This window comes from Carcharhinus amblyrhynchos, chromosome 8, assembly GCF_965287045.1.
Source record: "Carcharhinus amblyrhynchos chromosome 8, sCarAmb.v2.hapA, whole genome shotgun sequence".
In the NCBI taxonomy this organism is placed as follows: domain Eukaryota; kingdom Metazoa; phylum Chordata; class Chondrichthyes; order Carcharhiniformes; family Carcharhinidae; genus Carcharhinus; species Carcharhinus amblyrhynchos.
In genome coordinates, this window is record NC_137331.1 from 109,127,407 (window position 1) to 109,147,592 (window position 20,186).

General features: G+C 41.7%; 1 protein-coding gene across 11 annotated transcripts in view; it reads left to right on the forward strand.

Annotated features, from left to right (window-relative positions):
* The window catches only part of LOC145346825 (focal adhesion kinase 1), a 572,567-nt gene that overhangs the window by 361,908 nt on the left and 190,473 nt on the right, over positions 1-20,186 (forward strand). For 7 of the 11 annotated variants that reach the window (XM_080194620.1, XM_080194613.1, XM_080194612.1 and 4 more), the window contains 2 exons: positions 7,200-7,280; positions 10,897-10,914. The exons of 2 other annotated variants lie outside the window; for them this stretch is intronic. In XM_080194620.1, the coding sequence (XP_080050746.1) occupies positions 7,200-7,280; positions 10,897-10,914 (99 nt within the window). The remainder of the gene's footprint in view (positions 1-7,199; positions 7,281-10,896; positions 10,915-20,186) is intronic. 2 more of the 11 variants (XM_080194615.1, XM_080194618.1) reach the window with 1 other exon arrangement.

A 20,186-nucleotide genomic window follows, 5' to 3' on the forward strand; every position in this document is an offset into this window, starting at 1 on the left:
CATGGGGTCCCACAGATAGCTATATTTTGATGTTCCCTTTGCCCCAGTTTTTGGAGTTTGTATTTTGCAAGCTCCTCCTTTTATGCCTGTTTGTTAAATCCCTGCAGTAGCTAATGAGATATTCTGTCTGCCACTGCTTAGTTCCCCTCAGTGAATCATTCGCCTACTTTGCTGTTCTTGCAGTAACGCTGCCTTGTCACTCGTTTGTCTAGCTGTTGTACAGCCCTAAGCTTTGTTATCTTCATCCTGATCAAATATGTGATGACCAGCTAGAGTGCCAACCATATTTTGGCATGGGCAACATGTCTTTCAGGTCATAAGCTTGCTCATAAGCCTAATTAACTCATAATCATTCCTTTAAATATGCTAGGTGGACTGCTGACTTTGGCACCTGCCCACCTAGCGTATTATCAGGAGCAGTTAGGGAAGAGCAGAAAGGTGTGGGTGAGCCATCTGACCTATTTCGTATGCTGTCCTGCTGAAAATGCATCCTGTTTGTCAGGAGCATGAAATCCAGCCTAAAGTGCATTTATGTAAATGAACAAGTTGTTGCTCTAATGTTCACTTGCTGTGAGTGAAAACAGCTTAACAGACAAATATAGGCACAAGAATAGCCTTTCAAGCCTGTTCCATATTCAGTGAGATCATAGCTGATCCGACTCCAGATACCCACCTCTGCCCAACCTCCTTAATAGTTTGGACAAACATCTGATAATTATTTTATATTTAAACTCATCAAATGCACAAATGTTCCACTGTCCTGTTTTTGGTAACTTGCATTCAGTGCCATTCTCCGGTGCAAGAGGAAGTGTGAAGTGAAAGTGGATAGAAGGAAATTAATGTTGTAAGTTATAATGCCCACCGACCGAGAATGCATTTGCTATAATTTTCTTCTTTGGGCAGGCAGATTTAAGCAGCCAACTATTAATCAAGACATGCAGCACATTTATTAGCTTAAAAATTTAGCCCTGTTAATTAAAGACTCGGTGTAGATAGAATGTTTCCCTTGGCTGGTCTCAAACCAGAGGACACAATCTCAGGATAAAGGGAAGGGCATTTAAGACCAAGATGAGGAGGAATTTCTTCACTCAAAGGATGTGATTCATTGGAATTCTTTACCCCACAGAGCTGCGGAAACTCGATCATAGAGCATGTTCAAGACAGAAATTGATGGATTTCTGGAGATGAATGACATCTAGGGATGTGGTGATGGTGTGGAAAGGCTGTGCTGTGGTAGATGATCAGTTGTGATCTAATTAAATGACAGAGCAGGCTTGATTGATGGACTGAATAGCCTAATCTTGTTCCTGTTATCCTAATCTTCAGTATGCCCAACAGAAGTATCTTTTTCAGTACCCCGATAAATTTTATTACATTCCGTAAAGTGATAATTCAAAAATTAATTAACCGTTTTTACTGAGATCAGCTTTCATATCCCTATAAAATTTCAAAAACGTTAAAATAATTTCCCAAACTTATGATGAATTTGTATTGACGACTTTGTAAATACATATGCTGTCATATTAACTCTCTTTGCAGCACAGAGCTAGGAGGAGCTGAAAATCAGAGTAGTTCTCCTCCTTTCAGTGGTATTTAACTTCTGTGTTCTTTTGATTTACCTTGGGTAATACTAAGATAGCGCTAAAAAACTAATTGACAACATCTGCATTTAACTAACTGTGTATATTACTTTGTTCTAATTGTTGTTATTAATTAGTCAAGTAAAACTATTTTTGTGGAGTCATTACATGCTTTTTTTTTGTTTTTCTTCCGAGAGCAATATATCATTGCTCAGTTCCTTATCTTTAAAGCTCTTTCAAAAGCCGACAGGAAAACATGTGAATCTTAGAGAACAAGTAAGAATGAGAATAAAAATCATCACAATAGCTTGTACTTACTTATACAGCATTTTTGAAGTGTTTTGCATGTTTTATTACTTGACAGATATTGTAAAGCAAATAATGACACCAAGCCACATAAAGAGATATTAGAACAAGTGACCAAAAGCTTGATCCATGAAGTAGGTTTTAAGGAGTGCTTTTGAGGAAGGTGAGCTGGAGGAAGGGAATTCCAGAGCCTGAGACTTATGCAACTGAAAGCACAGCCAATGATAGTGGGGCAATTAAAATCAGGTTGCTGAAAAGACAGAAGTTAGTAAAGTGCAGCTATCTTGGAGTGGAATGGGGCAGGAGGAGATTAGAGATAATAAGGGGCAAGGCTATGGAACGATTTGAAAACAAGAATGAGAATTTTAACGTAGGGGCGTTGATTTACCAAGGGCCTATGTAGGTCATTGAGTACAGTGGTGATTGATAAACAAACGGTGGTAAAGTAAAGCTGGATATCGCCAGTGTACAAGCAGAAACTGATGCAGCTTTTTCAGGTGATGTCAGAAGTTGCAGATGAGTTGAAAAGAGGAAGCAGGATTACTTGCTTTTGTCACTATTACATTGGATGTAATTTGTGACTTTGATAAGAGGGGTTTCAATTCTGTGTCAGAGGAAGAAACCTGATTGAAGGGATTCAAGCATGAGTTCTGGGGTAAAGATGTATGAACAAGGGAGGCAACAACACTGTGGTAATTTTCAAGCAGAAAGGATCGAGGGCTAGCTTTTTGAGGAGAATAATGTTGATGAGAAATTTGAAGGCGACCAGGAGAGAACCTGGAGAGAAAGAGAAACATTAACCATATCAATCGAGACAGGAAGAAAAATTGAGTGGTCAGCATAAAGCACAAAGAACAATATAGCACAGGAACAGGCCCTTTGGCCTTCCAAGCCTGCACCGATCATGTGTTCCTAACTAGACCATCTGTTTGTATCCCTCTATTCCCAGTCTGTTCATGTGGCTACCTAGATAAGTGATCCGAGTGTGTCTGCCTCAACCACCTTGCTTGGCAGTGCGTTCCAGGCCCCCATCACCCTCTGTGTAAAAACGTCCCCTGCATATCTGTATTGAACCTTGCCCCCCTTACCTTAAACTTGTGACCCCTTGTTTGTCATTTTCAACCTGGGAAAAAGCTTCCAACTGTTCACCCTATGCCCCTCATAATTTTATAAACTTCTATTAGGTCACCCCTCAACCCCCGTCTTTCCAGGGAGAACAACCCTAGTTTACTCAATCTCACCTCGTACCTAAGACCTCCCACACCAAGCAACATCCAGTAGTTTAGTGCTGAGGGTTGAGAGAGCAGCAAGTGGATAAGATGAGCTTAGAGAGGGCATGACTGGAACATAGGAGCAAAAATAAGCCATTTGGCCCATTGATCCTGTTCTGTTATTCAATTAGGCTATTGCTGATCATCTACTTCAGTGCCACTTTCCTTTGCTACCCCATTCCTTATCTCAGTCTTAAATAGCCTGCCCCGGTTCTGGGCTCACTAATCAGGGAAAACATCCTATCTACTTCTACCCTGCCACGTCCTATAAAAGTTTTGTAATTTTCAATGAAATTGCCTCATTCTTCTAAGCTAAGAATATAGACCCAGTTTGTTCAATTTTCCCTCCAAACAACCCCACCATCCAGGAATTAGTCTGGTGAATCTCTGTTGCCCTTCCTCTGTTTTATGTATATCCTTCCTTAGATAAGGAGATCAAAACTATATACAATACTCCAGATGCAGTGTCACCAAAACAATGTTATTGCAGTATTTTTTAAAAATTCATTCATGGGTTGTGGGTGTCACTGGTTGGACCAGCATTTATTGCCCATCCCTAGTAGCCCTTAAGAAGGTGGTGTTGAGCTGCCTTCTTGAACTGCTGCAGTCCCTAAGATGTTGGTACACCCACAGTGTTGTTAGGGAGGGAGTTCCAGGATTTTGACCCAGTGACAGTGAAGGAATGACAATATACTTACAAGTCAGAATGGTGACTGTCCTGGGGGGGATCCTCCAGGTGGTGGTATTTCTAGGTATCTGCTATTTTTGTCCTTCTAGATGGTAATGTTTGTGGATTTGGCAAGTGCTGCTTAAGTAAACTTGGGAGTTCCTGCAGTGCATCTTATTGATGGTCCACGTGGTTGCTAGTGTTTCTTGGTGGTGGCGAGATTGGCAATCCTTCCACAAATATTCAATCAAGCAGGCTGCTTTGCCCTGGATGGTGTCAAGCTTCTTGAGTGTAATTGGAGCTGGTCCAAGCAAGTAGAACTATTCTAATGCACTCCTTTTTTGTGCTTTATGGATGGTGGACAAGTTTTGAGCAGTCGGGAAGTGAAGTACTTGCCGCAAAATTCCTAGCCTTTGAGCTGCTTTGATAGCTGCATTATTCATACGGCTAGATCAGTTCAGTTTCTTGCCCGTGGTAACCCTGGAAGTTAATTGTGGGGGAATTCAGAGATAGTTATGTCTTTGAAGGTCAAAGTAAGACACCTTTACTCCTGTACTCAAGTCACCTTGCAATGAAGGCCACCATATCACTTGCCTTCCCAATTGACTGCTGCACCTGCATGCTGTCTTTTAATGGCTCATGAACAAGGACACCCAAGTCCCTTTGGACATCAGTTCCCAACCTCTCGCGATTCCAGCAAACTTTCTGTTTTTTTAACCAAAATGGATTATTTCATGCTTTCTGGTATTATATTCTATCTGCCGTGTTCTTGCCCTTTCACTTAGCTTGTCCAAGTCCCCTAGAAGCTCCTTTACATCCTTCTCACAATTTACATTTCCATTTAGCTTTGTGTCATCAACAAATTCGGATCATTTATATATAGATTATGAACTGCTGTGGCCCCAGCACTGATATTTGTGGTACCCACTAGTAACAGCTTACCATCCTGAGAATGACCCATTTATTCCTATTGTCTGATTTTTGCCTGTTAATAGATTCTCAATCCATACCAGCATTGCTGAAAGAAAACATGCTGTCCAAGGTCAGCGAAAGGCAGGGGTGTCTCCATCCTGGGGCCCCTGTGCCAATTGGAGCGTGCCCAACTCCCACAGTTTTTCCTCTCCATTTCCATCCTTTCTCTGCCATGTCCAACATGTCCCCTCACCCTTCTTGTCAGTTCTTGCCAACCCACCCTCATAAGATTCTGGATTTAATTTGTTTTAGGGACATTGTGATTTATCTGTCTTTCGAACGTCCTGCAATATTGGCAGTGGCTATGATCCTCGTGTGATGCAGAGCTGCTGGTCTCCACTTGGCTGGATGCCCAGAGGCAGGACCTCCTTCTGGAGATGGATGGAAGTCCTCCCACATACTGATTAAGAGCTCTCACACAGTAAATTTAAGCGGGATGAATCAACTGAGTGGGAGAGAGCTCACCCCTCAAAATTTACACTGGGGTGCAGGAAACTCGCCCACAGCAAATAATCCAGCCTTGCACTTTTTCACATGAAATTCCATTTGCCATGTTCTTGCCCACTCGCTTAATTTGCCTATGCCCCTTTACAACGTTTTTGCATTTTTCTTGCAATTTACCTCATCAGACTTGTCTTACCTAAGCCATTAGTAAAGATTAGAACCACTGAACCTCAAGCACTGACCCATGTAGTACCCTGTGTGTTTTAGCCGACTAGCTCAAAAATGACTTATTTATTCCTACTCTGTTTTCTGTTGCTTAACCATTGCTCAATCCATACTGATATATTAACCCTAGTCCTATGAGCCTGCATTTAATGTGGTGTTGCCTTAGGGGAAATTATGATTGCAGAGACTGGGAAGGAGAAGAAAAAGGCAATGGGCATGAATGGACAGAGATAGGAAAGGATTACATAGAACACTACAGCACAAACAGGCCCTTCGGCCCACAAGTTGCACCGATCACATCCATACCTACCAAGCCATAGAACTATCTGTAACTCCCAATCCCATTAAATCCCATATACTCGTCCAGAAGTCTTTTAAAAGACCCCAGCGAGTTCACCTCTACCACCACCGATGGCAGCCGATTCCACTCACTCACCACCCTCTGAGTGAAAAACTTACCCCTAACATCTCCTCTGTACTTGCTTCCCAGCAAACCTGTGTCCTCTCATAGCGACCATTTCAGCCCTGGGAAATAGCCTCCGAGAATCCACCCTATCTATTCCTCTCAACATTTTAAAAACCTCTATCAGGTCGCCTCTCAACCTTCATCTCTCCAGGGAGAAGAGACCTTGTTCCCTCAACCTATCTTCATAAGGCATGCCTCCCAATCCAGGCAACATCCTTGTAAATCTCCTCTGCACCCTCTTCCGCATAGCTTCCACATCCTTCCTGTAGTGAGGCGACCAGAACTGCGCACAGTACTCCATGTGGGGCCTGACACGGGTCTTATAAAGTTACAGCATTACCTCCCGACTCCTAAACTCAATCCCTCGATTAATGAAGACCAGTACGCCATACGCCTTCTTGACTACATCCTCCACCTGCGAGGCCGATTTAAGAGTCCTATGGACCCGGACCCCAAGATCCTTCTCCTCAATGCTGCTAAGACTCCTACCCTTGATATTGTACTCTTTCATCTCATTGGTCCTGCCAAAATGGACCACTACACATTTATCTGCGTTGAAGTCCATCTGCCACTTCTCTGCCCAGTCTTGCATCCTATCTATGTCACGCTGCAACTTCTGACTTCTGATTAATATACATGTGTTTCTTCAGAAAATCCATTTAAAAATGGAAAGGAGAAAGCAAAATTTTGAGCTGCTAAATATGTAAATGGAAGATTGAAAAGAAAAAAATGTTGTAATATATTTTATTGACGTGACTCTGGAAGAAAGGGAGTGAAGAAATAGTCAATTAATAGTATAGTTTGAGTGCTGAAAAGTCTGTCATGATGTCAAAGCTTTTAGTCTTGCACTCATCAGGACAGATGTAAGAATGCTAAATCCCAAAGGGAAGAAGAACTTACGTTGCATGAGATTCAGCATCTTCCTTCTTTCATCTATGCTGATGAGTGCAAGGTGAAGAGCTTTAACACCATTTTTGTTCCAGCAATAGTGAAGAAGCAACTTTTCATATAGTTGTTCACAACAATGGGTGGCTGCTTACAGGTAAAAGACAGCACTGTTCAAGTGAAAATGTACATCTCAAGCTACAGGCAACAGAAGTAATAGTTTTTGTTGCTTAGCGCCTTTGAAGCAGCTCGTAATGATATTTGAAAACTTTGGCATTTCATAAAGTTTTAAGGTTTCTTTGTTCATTGAATTTCCAATTTGTAAAATATTTTGTATTTCATCATGATGTTCAATTTTTCCTTTATTCCTGTCAACACTGAAGGAATGAATCATTGGCAGCCCAGAGTTAAAAAAGCCAGACGTTTTCTTCCCTTCATCCTCTGCTCTCATCATACACCCAAGGGTACTGGATTGCTGTTTGACTTCATGAAAAATCTAGAGTATTGCCTTGATTAATTTAACTGTAGTCTTCAGTCTAACACTTCAGCTTTGTGATTGAGATTGCACTAGTCTTTAAACAGCACTTGTGTTTGTAGTATTCATGCACATTATCATTTGGCATATGTACTTTATAACCTGTCTGATCAACCAAAGCTATTTATCCAATAAAATTGAATGTTCGCCTTTGTATTTAAAGGTGATTTTATATAAATGGACACATTCTTTCTGGAGTGGGATGGCCCAAACAATTAGAACCATGAAACATTTGGGTTGCAGAAAGAAGTCATTCAGCCCATCGTCATGTTAATTTGCTAATGTTTATCTAGTTTGCAAAGACAGAACTTTACTGTTGACAGTTACTGATAAATATTAAGGAGAAATTTTAAAACAGAAAAAGAATACGTCTTCTTGCAAGAGAGACAGCAAAGTAAATTCCATGACCACTGTATTCGGCAATGTTCAGTCACCTTCAAGTAACATATATTTGCTTGTTGTTGATGGCCTGGTAGAACAACTTCCATTAATATCAACAATAACATAATGTTTCAATAACTAATTCTGAAAATGCTCTGAGTGCCTGAAAGCATCTGTGGAAATGGAAACAGAGCTAATGTCGGAGGTCAACAGCACGGAGGTGAGATGTTAATTTCCTTCCTCGTCATCTTCCAAGGCCCCAAAAAAAACTCCATCCAAGAGGAACAGCAGCGTGTTTACATTCTTGCAATTTATATTCACTATGTGATCCCCTGCACACGAAGGAATCAAACTCAGTTTGAGTAACCACTTTGTGGAGCATCTCCAATCAGTGTGCAAGTGTAACCCTGGCCTTCCTGTCACCTACCATTTTAATTCTCCAATCCACTCTCACCCTGATCTCTCTTGCTGTCCTTTACTGTTCCATTGAAACCCAACATAAACTTGAGGAACAGCATCTCAACGTCAGCAACAGCAATGTTAAAGGTAGTATATAAATATAAGGTGTCCCAAGGCCCTACGGTGATACTAAGTCAGTTGAGAAAATACTTGGCCAAAGAAATAAGTGTTGAAGAGTGTATTCAAGGATGAAAGTGAAGTAGGAGTGTAGGCTGGATATTCCAGAACCTGGGACTTGGGCACAGCCACTGGTGGTGAAGCATTTAAAATGCCAGAATTAGAGAAGCGCCAATATCTTGAAAAGTTGTGGGGCTGGAGAAGTTTACAGTGACAGACCAGCTAGACCATGTTGAGATTTGAAAACAAGGATGCAAATTTTAAAATTACATCAATGCAGGTCAGTGAACTTGGTGTGAGATAAGATATGCACACAGAGTTTTAGATCATCTTAAGCTGAGCAAAGTAGAATGCGGGAGACCAGCCAGGAATGTGTTGGAATGGTAAAGTCTGGACATAACGAAGGTTGGAATCAGTTTCAGCAGCATATGAACTGAGGTAGGGTGAGGTTGGACTATGTGCTGAAGGTGGAAATAGTTGGTGTGATGGCATGAATATGAGGACCAGAAGAGCATCTCATCAAGTGTGACAACAGGGGTGCAAATACAGCAATCACAGATAGTTGGTAGAGGGAAGAATGAAGTTGGTTCATCTTTCAGCACCTTACGGCCCTTTGGACTCAACATTTAGTTTAACAATTTCAGATCATAACTTCTTTCCTCATTTTCTACTTTTTTTGTTTGTGTTTTTGTTTTCTTTGGTTTTCTTTTCAGATAGCAGCTGTTGGTTATGATTCTGCTTGTTCCATTTATATTGCTTCTAGATCCATGCTTTTGTTTTCTTACTTGTCCCTTTACCATCACCTTTTCTCTTTCACTGCCATCCCTTTTGTCATTTAATCATTCCTACCTTTCACTGTATCTCAGACCTTCCATTTTTCTTCCTCCTTTGCCCGCCTCTACTCGCTTGAAGCCTGTTACAGTGCTAATTTTTTCCAATTCTGAGAAAGGGCATTGACCTAAAGCATTAACCTGTTTTTCTTTCCACCGGTGCTGACAATATTTCCAGTATTTTCTGCTTTTACTTTAGCTTTCCTGCATCTGCAGTTTTTTGATTTAGCCTAACTTTCAACGTGCAATTAGTATAATTTGCTTGTCTGCTAATGCAATATCTTGCATTCATTCTGCTTTTTCAAGTAGAAATTGTTCTACTCAGATTTTTAATTTATATTTCCTGAATGGAATTTGAGAATTTTATACTGTACATACTTTATATATGCATTAAACTGTGATCCTTATTGAAAATATGAAATTAAAAATCTGTATTTAATGCCTCTTTCCATCTTAAGTTTGAAGTAGAACAAGATGTCGTAAAATGCCAATTGATTTATTACCATGGTTTTTCTAACCTTTTTAACTTTTTCACTGAAGCTTTGTAGCAGTTTTGAAAAAACTTATTCCTTTCAAACCAAAGCTTGCATAAAGGAACTTTTCAATATTAAAATTATTCTACTGTCCTTCTCAAAAATTATCTTGGCTACTTAAGCTAATATGATGACTGGTGCGCCCAATTGTTTAATATAAGGAGTCTACCAAGTGCATTCAACACTGAATAATTTTCCATCTAAAGTTTAAGGATTTTATTGACAAAATTTTAACACACTTTGCTATGTTTCTCTGATGACTATTCCTGATTAAGCACTTGGTTTCCATCCAGCTCCTGCCCCGGGCCTTCCCCGAACATTCTTTCAATTCTGCTGTTGAGGTGACAACAGGTTGCATATTAGAAATCCATGACATGCTGCTCAGTTTGTTATTCCCTCGGCAAACTTGAGCCTAGATCTTGTTACATTATAGTGTATCATTTTATTTCCCACTCTTGTGCAAACCAATTAAACTAAATGAACTAGTTCAAGGGAAACAGCCTGAAACAAAATCAAATCACAAATTAAACTTCAAAACATTTCTAAATTGCACCAGCTGCCTTGGTGGGTTTTTGAACTCTTGCCCCCACAGCAGGAATCTGGGCCTTTGGATTACAAGTCTAGTGAAGTTATCATGATGCAATTGTTCAACATCTGAGTCTGACTCCAGCCCAAACTAATGGAATGTAAGTGTCCTCTTTCTGCTAGCTTTTGGGTCCCAAGTGAAATAGTTTTCAGTTTGTCAGCCTGATGGACATGAATTCTGAGCACAAAAGCTGGTCAACAGACGTGTTGAACATTCTAGCAAGGTTCATCTAGCTTCTAAGCATATTGATAGGCAAGGTAACGATTTTTTTTGTATCTGGGAAACTGTACTTGAAGAGGGAGTGAGTGGTTGATGTTGACAGATGCTGCCAAGTGTGGAAATTGATTTAATTTCCAGTATTAATACCTTAATGATTCATCCCAATTTAAGGATGGGAAAATGAAACATTAACTTAGAGTCTTATGGAATTCATAAAGATTTATTTTTAAACCACCTGTTAATTCAGTTTTAATTTTTGTAGCAATCCCATGTAATTTATATTTCCTTGCATTTTCTGTCCCTTTTGTTCCTGAAAGTGATTGTTGTCTTTGTTCCTTGTCTCTAATAATAATGCATTTTTTCCACTTTTTTTCCTTCCTTGTTTCTCCTCTTTCTCTCTCTTGCTGCCTGGATTCACAGATGAAATTAGTGGGGACGGTAATTGTTATGCTTAAAATTACAAAGAATTTGAACTTGCTAACAACATTAATTCATGTTTTAGAAGTGTTGATTTTAGTATAGACATTAGGAAAATGTAGAGTCTGGCTTTTGCAAACGTTCCACACAGCACTTCAGAAACTACTTTTAACTAAAAATCTAGCATATTTACAATTGACGTTTTCATTCTGTGCATGTAAATCAACAACTATAAAATGTACTAACTGCTTTCTAAATGTAAATATTGCTACTGGCAAAATGCCATTATTTGGATGGTTTTTACATTAATTATGTATTTGCTATCTGATTTTTCTTGCACCATATTTTGCATCAAGATATTTTAATGTCACGTTTCTGGCAGTGCTGTTTGCTATTGGTGTGTGTGTGTGTTCTAGAACAGTCATTTGCTTTTCCTCTTCCTGGAAGGTGTCTGGTCTCAGCTCAATAACATTGATTTCAACATTATTGTTATACAGAAAATCATTGAATGCTACCATCAATGACTCCAGCATGCTGTGCCATCCCTGGGAAATGGTGCCTTCATCAAAATTAACACTGACTTTTAGATTATTTCTGAGATTGATAAATGAGATCTGATGTTATGTGTAATCATGACCATCGTGGAATAGAGCTTTAATGCAGACCCCTGGGATTTTATTTCTTTTTGAATATTTGTCAAAATACTTACCGAGGAGGAAGAACTAAATTTCCTCAACTTCTCATCAATTACCAAGCAATATGTTAATCAATTTTATTTGTCAATGAACAGCTATAAAAGTAAACCAATCTGGATATGACTAGGTTCAAAGATTCCAATCTAAAATAATTTTAAGCTACTATTTGCAGTTGCATGTCTGACAGCTTCAGAAGTAAATGAATGCATCACATTCTGTACCATAGCATTGAGTACTTTAAATAAATTTTGGAGACAAATTTAATGGTTATTTTTGTCAGATTATGATTGCATTGAAGTTTCACAAAATTAAACTTGAAGTAAGTAAGGAAGCACTGACTGCTATTGGGAGTGGCATTCTATCCTTTTAGTTTTACTTCAGCATAAGCAGCTGGGCGACACAGTGGCACAGTGGCCAGCACTGCTGCCTTACAGAGCCAGGGACCTGGGTTCGATTCCTGGCTTGGGTCACTGTCTGTGTGGAGTTCGCATGTTCTCCCTGTGGCTGTGTGGGTTACCTCCAGGTACTCCGGTTTCCTCCCACAGTCCAAAAGGCGTGCTGGTTAGGTGCATTGGCCATTCTAAATCCCTCCTCAGTGTACCGGAACAGGTGCTGGAGTGTGGTGACTAGGGAATTTTCACAGATGGAGGGTGAGAAAGTAGGGTCCCAAACCAGTGTCCTCTGAACATAAGAACATAAGAAATAGGAGCAGGAGTAGGCCAGCTAGCCCTTCGAGCCTGCCCCGCCATTCAATAAGATCATGGCTGATCTGTCGTGGCTCAGTTCCACATTCCCGCCCTCTCCCCATAACCCTTAATCCCCTCTCTTATCAAAAACCCATCAACCCACGTCTTAAAAATATTTAGCGAGGCAGCCTCCACCACTTCAACGGGCAGAGATTCACCACCCTTTGAGTGAAGAAGTTCCTCCTCAACTCTGTTCTAAACCGCCCCCCCTTTATCTTGAGGCTGTGCCCCCTAGTCCTGCTATCCTTTCTGAGCGGGAAGAGTCTCTCCACCTCTATCCTATCCATCCCATTCATCATCTTATACGTCTCAATGAGATCTCCCCTCATTCTTCTAAACTCTAACGTATACAAGCCTAATTTATTCAGCCTCTCCTCATAGCTCAACCCCCTCAACTCCGGCATCAGCCTAGTAAACCTCCTCTGCACTCCCTCCAAGGCCAAAATGTCCTTGCGTAAGTATGGCGCCCAAAACTGCACACAGTACTCCAGCTGCGGCCTCACCAATGCCCTATATAGCCGCAGCAAGACCTCCCTACTTTTATATTCAATTCCCCTCGCTATGAAGGCCAGCATCCCATTAGCCTTCCTGACCACCTGCAAGCTGGGTTTTTGCGACTCATGCACAAGGACCCCGAGGTCCCTCTGCACCGTCGCCTGCTGCAGTTTTTCTCCACGTAAGTAATAATCCTTCCTACCATTATTACTACCAAAGTGGACCACCTCGCACTTGCCAACATTAAATTCCATTTGCCATTTCCTGGCCCATTCGCCCAGCCTATCTAGATCCTTCTGCAGACTCTCCCCACCCTCCGCACAATTTGCCTTTCCACCAATTTTGGTGACATCAGCAAATTTCGACACCCTACACTCGGTTCCCTCCTCCAGATCATCTATATAAATGGTAAATAGCTGAGGCCCCAGCACCGACCCCTGGGGCACTCCACTAGTCACCATCCGCCAATCCGAATAGCACCCATTGACCCCCACTCTCTGCCTCCTATTTGACAACCAGTCCTCTATCCACGCTAACACCCTACCTCCAACTCCATGCCCCCTGACCTTCTGCAATAACCTCTGCTTGAACAAAGGTGAGTATGATAGGATCAGGGCGGAGTTGGCTAGTGTAGACTGGGAGTGCAGACTATTTGGTAGGACAGCTGAGGAATAGTGGAGGATTTTTAAGGAGATTTTTCTCAGTACTCAGCAAAATTATATTCCAGTGAAGAAGGAGGAATGTAAGAAATGGGATAACGTGCCATGGATAACTAAGGAAATAAAGGAGAGTATCAAATTAAAAACCAGAGTGGCCAAAATTAGTGGGGAAGTAGAAGATTGGGAAAGCTTTAAAAAAACAACAAAGAACTATTAAGAAAGCAATAAAGAAAGGAAAAATAGATTATGAAACCAAACTAGCACAAAATATAAAAACTGATAGTAAAAGTTTTTACAAATATATAAAACGGCTAAAGTAAATGTTGGACCCTTAGAAGTTGAGAAGGGGGAATTAATAATGCGAAATGAGGAAATGGCCGAGGCCGTAAACAAGTTTTTTTGTGTTGGTCGTCACGGTGGAGGACTCAAATAGCATACCGATAATTGACGGTCATGGGACTGTAGGGGGTGAGGACCTTAAAACGATCACTATTACTAAAGAGGTAGTGTTGGGTAGGTTAATGGGAGTAAAGGTAGACAAGTCCCCGGGTCTGGATGGAATGCATCCCAGGGTACTAAAAGAAATGGCAAAAGTAATAGCAAATGCGTTAGATGTGATTTATGAAAATTCGCTGAACTCTGGGGAGGTGCCAGCTGATTGGAAAACAGCTAATGTGACGCCACTGTTTAAAAAAGGAGGTAGACAGAAGGCGGATGACTACAGGCTGGTTAACTTAATGTCCGTAGTTGGGAAAATGCTGGAATCTATCATTAAGGAAGAAATAGCAGGACACCTGGAAAAGAATGGTTCAATCAAGCAGACGCAGCATGGATTTATGAAGGGAAAGTCATGTTTGACAAATTTACTGGATTTTTATGAAGATGTAACGAGTGCAGTTGACAGAGGGGAACCCGTGGATGTGGTGTTTTTAGATTTCCAGAAGGCATTCGATAAGGTGCCTCACAAAAGGTTGCTGCATATGATTAAGGTACACGGAGTTGGGGGTAAAGTGTTAGCATGGATTGAGGATTGGCTATCTAACAGAAAGCAGAGAGTTGGAATAAGTGGGTGCTTTCCCGGTTAGCAGTTGGTGGCTAGTGGCGTGCTGCAGGGATCGGTGCTGGGGCCTCAATTGTTTACCATATACGTAGATGATCTGGAGGAGGGGACTGAGTGTAGGGTAACAAAGTTTGTGGATGACACAAAGATGAGTGGGAAAGCAAATTGCGTGTAGGACATGGAAAGTCTGCAGAGAGATTTGGATAGGCTAAGTGAGTGGGCAAGGATCTGACAGATGGAGTATAATGTTGGCAAGTGTGAGGTTATCCACTTTGGAAGGAATAATAGTGAAATGGACTATTATTTAAATGGTGAAAAATTATAACATGCTACTGTGCAGAGGAACCTGGGGTCCTTGTGCATGAATCACAAAAACTCAGTTTGCCGAGCAGCAGGTGATCAAGAAAGCAAATGGAATGTTGGCCTTTATCGCAAGGGGGATGGAGTATAAAAGCAGGGAGGTCTTGCTGCAATTGTACAAGGTACTGGTGAGGCTGCACCTAGAGTACTGTGTGCAATTTTGGTCCCCTTATTTGAGAAAGGATATATTAGCTTTGGAGGGAGTGCACCAGGTGGATTCCAGAGATGAGGGGGTTAGCTTATGAGGAGAGATTGAGTAGACTGGGCCTGTACTCGTTGGAGTTTAGAAGGCTGAGGGGAGATTTTATAGAGACATATAAGATAATGAAGGGGCTAGACAGGGTGGAAACAGAGAGATTATTTCCACTTAGATTGGAAACGAGAACTAGAGCGCACAGCCTCAAAATAAGGAGGAGTCAATTCAGAACAGAGTTGAGGAGGAACTTCTTCTCCCAGAGGGTGGTGAATCTTTGAAATTCTCTGCCCATTGAAGCAGTGGAGGCTACCTCGTTAAATATGTTTATGTCACAGGTAGATAGATTTCTGATCAATAAGGGAGCAGGCGGGTAAGTGGAACTGAACCACTATCAGATCAGCCCATGGTCTTATTGAATGGCGGGGCTGGCTCGAGGGGCTAGATGGCCTACTCCTGCTCCTATTTCTTATGTTCACAATAACTTTGTTGCAGTGTTAATGTAGGCCTACTTGTGACACTAATAAATGAACTTTAAAACTTTAAACTGGTCAGATGCAGGTTTCTTGGCCTGTTGGAGTTTTAGTGTGATTATATCTCAAACATAGTTGAAAACAGGGTGAGGTTCTTTCTCAATTCTTTGGCAGAATGTGAGCACTGCTGACAAGATCAGCATTTATTACCCCTCCCTAATTGCGCTTGAGAAGATGGTGGTGAACAATCTTCTTGAACTGCTACAGACTATCTGGTGCAGCAACATCCACAGTGTTGCTGAGGAGGGCAATCCAGGATTTTGAACCTGTGACAGTGAAAAAGTGGTGATGCAGTTCCAAATCAAGATGATTTATGGCTTGGAGGGAAACTTGCAGGTGATGGTGTTCACAAGCAACTGCTGCCCTTGTCCTACTAGGTGATGGCAACTGTGCATTTGGAAGGTGAAGTTAAAGGATCCTTGGTGAGTTGCTGAAGTGCATCTTCTATATCATGATGCTGCTGCTACTGTGCGTCAGTGGTGGAGGGAGTGAATGTTAAAGGTGGTGATTAGGATGCTGAGCAACAGACTACTTTGTTCCTTGTCCCATCACACTCTTGATTAGTGCATTGGAGAGCTTTGGTGAATCGGGAGTTTAGTTATACTATACAGGATTCTCAGTCTACGACCTACTCTAGTAGCCACGGTATTTATTTTGTTGGTCCAGATCACTTTCTGGTCAGTCGTAATCCCAGGATGTTGATAACGAGTGACTCACTGATGGACAAAAATGCCATTGAATGATAAGGGGCAGCAGTTGGATTCTTGCTTGTTGGAGATGGTCATCGCCTGGCCCTGTTGTTATTTGTCACTCATTCATCAGCCCAAACCTGAATGTTGTCCAGGTCCTGCTGCATATTGTGCATCAGGGCTTCATTTGATTTGACTTGATTTAATTTATTATTGTCACATGTATTTGTATGAAATGAGTCGTGTTTCTTGTGTCATACAGACAAAAGCATTCGTTGAGTACATAGGAGAGAAGAAAAGGAGAGGGTGCAAAATGCAGTGTTATAGTCATAGCTAAGGTACAGAGAAAGATCACCTTAATATAAGGTAGGTCCATTGAAAAGTACTTAGTATTTAAAGAGCTGTGAATGATACTCAACATTTCCATTTCTGACCTCATAATGAAAGGAAGGTAATTAATGAAGCAGTGGAAGGTGATTGGGCTTTGGACACTGAGGAATTCATGCAACAGTGTCCTGGGACTGAGATGATTGACCTCTGACAACTTCCTTTGTGCTAAGTGTGATTCCAATCAATGGATGGTTTTCCCCCTGATTTCCATTGCCTTCAATTTACCAGGGTTCCTTATTGTCACACTCTATCAAGCCTTGGAATCTAGGACAGTGACAACCACCTGCCTGTTGAACTGTTTTGTGCATGTTTGGACCAGGGTTACAACGAGTCAAGGGCTATATGACCCTGGTGGAAAGGTTTGAGTAATTGGGAACCAGTTCCTCATCGACTTAGAATGTAGTACAAAACTCGTTCCTGTTTGGCATTAAATTAACAATCTCATTGCAGTCAAAAGACATTTAGTGTGGAAGATATGTTGTAGAAATTGTTTATTTGGCAAATTGTTTCACTGAGCTTTATATTTGGAAAAACTTAAGTTTTACTTTACAATCTTACGCTTTTTGATTTTATTTGATTTATTATTGTCGCATGTGTTAGTATACAGTGAAAAGTATTGTTTCATGCAAGCTGTATAGACAAAGCATACCGTACATAGAGAAGGAAAGAGTGCAGAACGTGTTGTACATCGTAGCTAGAGTGTAGTGAAAGATCAACTTAATACGCGATAGGTCCATTCAAAAGTTTGATGGCAGCAGGGAAGAACCTGTTCTTGAGTTGGTTGGTATGTGACTTCAGACTTTTGCACCTTTTTCCTGATGGAAGAGAGTATGTTCAGGGCGCTTGAATATGTTGGCAGCTTTTCCGAGGCAGTGGCAAGTGTAGACAGAGTCAATGGTTGGGAGCTGGTTTGCCTGATGGACTGGGCTTCATTCACGACTCTTTGTAGTTTCTTGTGGCCGTGGACAGAGCAGGAGCCATACCTAGCTGTGATACAACCAGAGAGAATGCTTTCTGTGGTGCATCTGTAAAAGTTACTGCAAGTCGTAGCAGACATGCCAAATTTCCTTCGTCTTCTGAGAAAGTAGAGGCATTGGGTGGGCTTTCAGAAGAGTAGAGGCATTGAATGAATACGATTCTTCAGTGCTCACTAAGGAGAAGGGCCGTGTTTTTGAGGATGAGTGCTGATAGGGTGGAGGAGGTAGATGTTCTGAGGGAAGATGTATTAGCAATTTTGAAAAACTTGAGGATGGATAAGTGTCCCGGGCCAGATGGGATTACTATTTAAAGGGTGAAAAGTTGCAGCATGCTATGGTGCAGAGGGACCTGGGGGTCCTTGTGCATGAGTCGCAAAAACCCAGTCTGCAGGTGCAGCAGGTGATCAAGAAGGCGAATGGGATGCTGGCCTTTATAGCGAGGGGGATAGAATATAAAAGCAGGGAGGTCTTGCTGCAACTGTACAGGGCACTGGTGAGGCCGCAGCTAGAGTACTGTGTGCAGTTTTGGTCACCGCACTTGCGCAAGGATATTTTGGCCTTGGAGGGAGTGCAGAGGAGGTTCACTAGGCTGATACTGGAGATGAGGGGGTTGGACTATGAAGAGAGACTAAATAGACTGGGTCTGTACTCGTTGGAGTTTAGAAGGATGAGGGGGGATCTTATAGAGACGTATAAGATAATGAAGGGGATGGATAGGGTAGAAGTAGAGAGATTCTTTCTGCTTAGAAAGGACAGCAGGACTAGAGGGCACAGCCTCAAGATGAGGGGGGTGCAGTTTAGAACAGAGTTGAGGAGGAACTTCTTCACTTAAAGGGTGGTGAATCTCTGGAATTCTCTGCCCGTTGAAGTGGTGGAGGCTACCTCGCTAAATATGTTTAAGACAAGGGTAGATAGGTTTTTGACAGACAAGGGGAATTAAGGTTATGGGGAGAAAGAGGGAAAGTGGAACTGAGCCACTTCAGATCAGCCATGATCTTATTGAATGGTGGGGCAGGCTTGAAGGGCTAGATGGCCTACTCCTGCTCCTATTTCTTATGTTCTTATGTTCTTTATGACCATTTGGAAAGATGCAGTTTAATCTGGGATAGTCAGCACTGTTTCATGAGGGGTGAGTCCTGCCTCACAAATTTGACTGAATTCTTTGAGGAGGAAGGAAGTGTGTAGACGAAGGTAGAGCAATTGATGTCGTATACTTGGATTTAGTAAGGTGTTTGATAAGGTTCCCCATGGTAGGCTCATGAAGAAGATAAGGATGTGTGGGATAGAAGGAAATTTGGCTGATTGAATAAGTAACTGGCTGTATCACAGAAGTATGTATCACAGAAGACAGAGGGTGGTGGTGGAAGGAAAATTTTCAGATTGGAGGCCAGTTACCAGCGGTGTACCACACTGGTCAGTGCTGGGTCCTCTGCTATTTGTGATTTTTATCAATGACTTGGAAGAGGGGCTGAAAGGATGGGTTAGTAAATTTGCTGATGACACCAAGATTGGTGGAGTAGTAGATGAGGTGGAGGGCTCTTGCAGGCTGCAAAGAGAATTGATAGGATGCAGAGCTGGGCCGAAAAGTGACACATGGAGTTTAACCCTGATAAGTGTGAGGTGGTTCATTTTGGCAGGACAAACTTGAATGCAGATTACAGGGTCAATGGCAGGGTTCTGAGGAATGTGGAGGAACAGAGATACCTTGGAGTTCATATCCACAGATTTCTGAAGGTTGCCACTCAAGTGGATAGAGCCATGAAGAAGGCTTATAGTGTGTTAGCATTTATTAACAGGGGGGTTTGAGTTTAAGAGCCGTGGGGTTATGCTGCAACTATACTGGACGTTGGTAAGATCCCATTTGGAATATTGTGTTCGGTTCTGGTTACATCACTATAAGAAGGATGTGGAAGCAATGGAGAGAGTGCAGAGGAGATTTACCAGGGTGCTGACTGATTTGGAGGGTAGGTCTTATGAGGAAAGGTTGAGAGAGCTGGGGCTTTTCTCTTTGGAACAGAGGAGGATGAGAGGCAATTTAATAGAGGTTGATAAGATGATGAGAGGATTGATAGAGTGGACGTGCAGAGACTGTTTCCTCGGGTGGATGTAGCTGTTATAAGGGGTATAACTATAAGGTTCATGGTGGGAGATATAGGAGGGATGTCCAAGGTAGATTCTCCCCTCAGAGTTGTTGGGGTGTGGAATAGACTGCCTGCTGTGATAGTGGAGTTGGACACTTCAGGAACTTTCAAACAGTTATTGGATAACTTTAGGAACTTTCAAACAGTTATTGGATACATGGAGCACACCAGAATTATAGGGAGTGTGATAGCTTGATCTTGGGATTGGACATAGCTCGGCACAACATTGAAGGCCGAAGGGCCTGTACTGTGCTGTAACGTTTTATGTTTCTTAACTATTATGTCGGTATGGAGGGACCAGGACAGGTTATTAGTGATCTGGACATCTAGAAACTTGAAGCACTCGACCATTTCT